The sequence below is a fragment of the Morone saxatilis genome, unplaced genomic scaffold (genome assembly GCF_004916995.1).
Source record: "Morone saxatilis isolate NCDOM2014 unplaced genomic scaffold, NCSU_SB_2.0 Contig19, whole genome shotgun sequence".
Lineage (NCBI taxonomy): Eukaryota > Metazoa > Chordata > Actinopteri > Moronidae > Morone > Morone saxatilis.
The window spans coordinates 13356089-13359155 of record NW_023339751.1 but is presented as its reverse complement, the minus strand read 5'-3'; the positions used below and the strand labels follow the sequence as shown (position 1 = coordinate 13359155).

At 41.4% G+C, this 3067-nt stretch overlaps 1 protein-coding gene across 3 annotated transcripts in view; it reads right to left on the bottom strand.

The window, feature by feature from the left end:
* add3b (adducin 3 (gamma) b) overlaps positions 1-3067 on the bottom strand; it is a 24871-nt gene that overhangs the window by 4646 nt on the left and 17158 nt on the right. For all 3 annotated transcript variants that reach the window (XM_035663538.1, XM_035663537.1, XM_035663539.1), the window contains 3 exons: positions 2528-2701; positions 548-808; positions 259-375 (listed from right to left, as the gene is read on the bottom strand). In XM_035663538.1, the coding sequence (XP_035519431.1) occupies positions 259-375; positions 548-808; positions 2528-2701 (552 nt within the window). The remainder of the gene's footprint in view (positions 1-258; positions 376-547; positions 809-2527; positions 2702-3067) is intronic.

Below are 3067 nucleotides of genomic sequence, written 5' to 3'. Positions count from 1 at the left end.
TTTTTTTTTTTTTTTTTAACTTTTGCTTAAATAAAAAGTAATTTGGCTATATCGATTTGGGCTGTGAGGATTTATAATGGTTATTTTTTTCACAAATTTCTGTCATTTTTTGGACTAAACAATTAATTGATTCATCAAGAAGCCTGGTTGCTCCAATCAGCGTCAGAGGCAATAAGAATGAATGAAATTAAGTCTTTGACAGTCTGAGAATTAAAGCGTACAGGAGCAATGTTGTGTGAAAAATGTGTTCCAACTGACCCGGTTCCTCTTGTCCTGAACCTCTGTGGGATCAGTGTTGAGTGGGACAAACTGGTTGGGGTCCTCAATCTTTATTGGTGTACCGATACTGTTGCCTGGCTGTGAAGACTTCATCCACTGAGGGTAGAAAAAAAGACAGATAAATAAAAACTGGGCACAAATCAAACTGGCCACCAGAGGGCAGGCTAATACAGAGGAATGGCAGCTTAAGATCACCATTTCCTTCAGAGGCCAGAACAGTAAGGGTTAGATTATTACATTTCTTGTAACAGTTGAAAAATCAACGCACCATAGTCTTGGTCCTGGGGCTGACATCCCCGCTGGGTGACTGTTCAGGAACATTGACTTTCAAGTAGCTGTTGGGCGAGTTGAGCCACCGGGTCCTTTCTCTCTGCTGTTTCTGCACCATAAACTTGAAGGGGCTTCGCAGACCCAGCTCACTGTCCTCCGGTGGCACAGCTGACACTGTGGCAGGGATCTCCACGTCGTTCTTAGAGCGGGGTTTTTCACGGACAATGGGGTTCCTGTAGGAGTAGCCTGTTCTGTATCCCTAAAGGTCACACAAAGGGGAGACATTATTCTAATTGAACAGTTTTCCATTGCCCGAGGTGAAATGGATTGCAGTATTAAGTATTCCCTCACAGTCTACTATAAAACACAGAAAATTCAAAAGGATGCAAGGGCCACCCAAGATCCACTTACACAATGCTTCTAAATATTTAAACAACGCTGTATATACAAGTTTTTTTTTGCAGACGTGCCCGGTTTCAGAGGGAGCAGATAAAACTTTGGTTTAAACGAGTGTGTTGTTAACAATACATCAAAGAGGGCAGAGACAACTAGAAAACTGATGGGAACTCGCAGTATGCGCAGACTGCAGTCTGAAGCCGCCAGTACAACACTACAATCAAAATCAAAATTGGCATTTTCTCACAGGCAATATAACAACCGAAAAAAAAAAATTGCCCTGCTTTGGGCTTTGATCGCCACAGTGTGAGCAAGCCATTGTCTTTTTTTTTTTTCCTCACAGCATTGTTCACTGTTTTCCCAAAAGCAGTTTCCAATGAGTTTCCAAAGACTGTCACATTGTGATTAGTTGCACTCGTTGGGTTTAACCTTGACTGACGTATGTATTGTTCTGATTAATGAACAGCAGCAGAAAGCACCTAGTCAGTATCTGTTACCACCTTTCAGTTAGCCCAGATTAGGGAAGACGTACTGGTAAAAAAGTGACATGCACAGAGGCCTTTAATTATTGTGTTGAGACTAGAAACATATATAAATCACAGATTACAAGAAGTAGAGTATGCTGGAACAACAATAAGAGTATTATTTTGGGGCTATTGGTTGCTTTTCAGTGTGGCAGATTGCCATTTGAATATAATAAATGTATAAATGGATGGATGAGAAGACATTTTCAATGACACTGGTCATTTTTGGCAACTAAGACTAGACTCTTAGATCCTTTTAAGTCTATTTATTTGTCCTTTTATCTTTTTTGTTGCTTTAAAAACTGTACAGTAGGGTCGGTTCTAAATCTTCTCCTTTCCTCTGTATTATTAGCTGTGACCTTTAGTGTTTTGAGATCATTTTTATCACCTTCTGGCACGGACCGACAGACCTCCCCTTGCAATGAGTGTACTGGCATTTGTACCCAGCGCCATGTTTTACAGTCTTGAAGAAAGGGGCCAAATCTGATTTCCAAATTGAGTACACTAGAGTCCTTACAGTAAGTGATTGTGTGGTCTGTGTGGCTGTAACTGCCCACAGCATGTCTCACCATCTGGAAGCTATGATTGAGAGGGTGGGAGGATCACACAGAGCTAACACAGCTGCAGCCCACTCTAGCCACAGTTGTTAGCGAGTAGCACACTCCAACAGACAGTCTGACATCTTCAGTGTCCATAGAACATGTCAGGGCCTGGTCATTAGCAGCGTGGCTAGAGTAGCAGGGTTTCAATTGACACAAGTGCAGCACAACACAGAAATCCTGAAGGTTTAACAAGACCAGCAGACAGCATGTTAGCCACGGACAAAAAACAGATCACTGTGCTTAACATGGTTTGACAGTAATTACATGAGTATCTGTAATTGTGGTGAAAAATGTTCATCCACTGACAGCTATGATAAAATAATAGGATTCAATTACACAAATCATTTTCAGATTACATGTTTCATTGTGTTTCTCTAATCACACTTCCCGGGGAAGCGTCCGCGACAGGAAGCTCAAAGCATGATTGGTAAGAGGAAGAGGTCAGGGTTCACTTACCAGGTTGTCCAGCATCCTCATAAGGGACTCAAACTCGGCCTCGCCCACTTTCCACTTGACCTCGTTGTCCATCACCAACCCAGCAGCGGCCACTCCCTGGGTCAAGGGTTTAAACTTCTGCCTGTCCAGGAGCACAAGGTTGTCCACGCTGCCAGAACAACTCAAAGCATTCACCTAAACCAAGGAACGTGACAGTGAAATTACTATTAATTAATACTTACAAGCCAAAACGGCGTCTCTAGATAAAAACGACTCATTCTAAAAGGTAACAAAAAAAACACATTTTCAGGTGATTATACATTTATGAAAACATACACTATGAATATTCTATTCTATTTCTGCCAATAAAGCCTCCTAAATGTTACACACTGGACCTTTAAATGTAGTTCTGCAATTTCAAAACTTACTTAAAGAGAACAACCACTCGAGTAGGATTTTCAATTCAAAAGAACTGGAAATTATATGTGAACTGAGCTGTCAACATGTGTCAACAACAAAAGAAAAACAAACACAGTACGGGCACAGCAGGGTGAGGGAAAA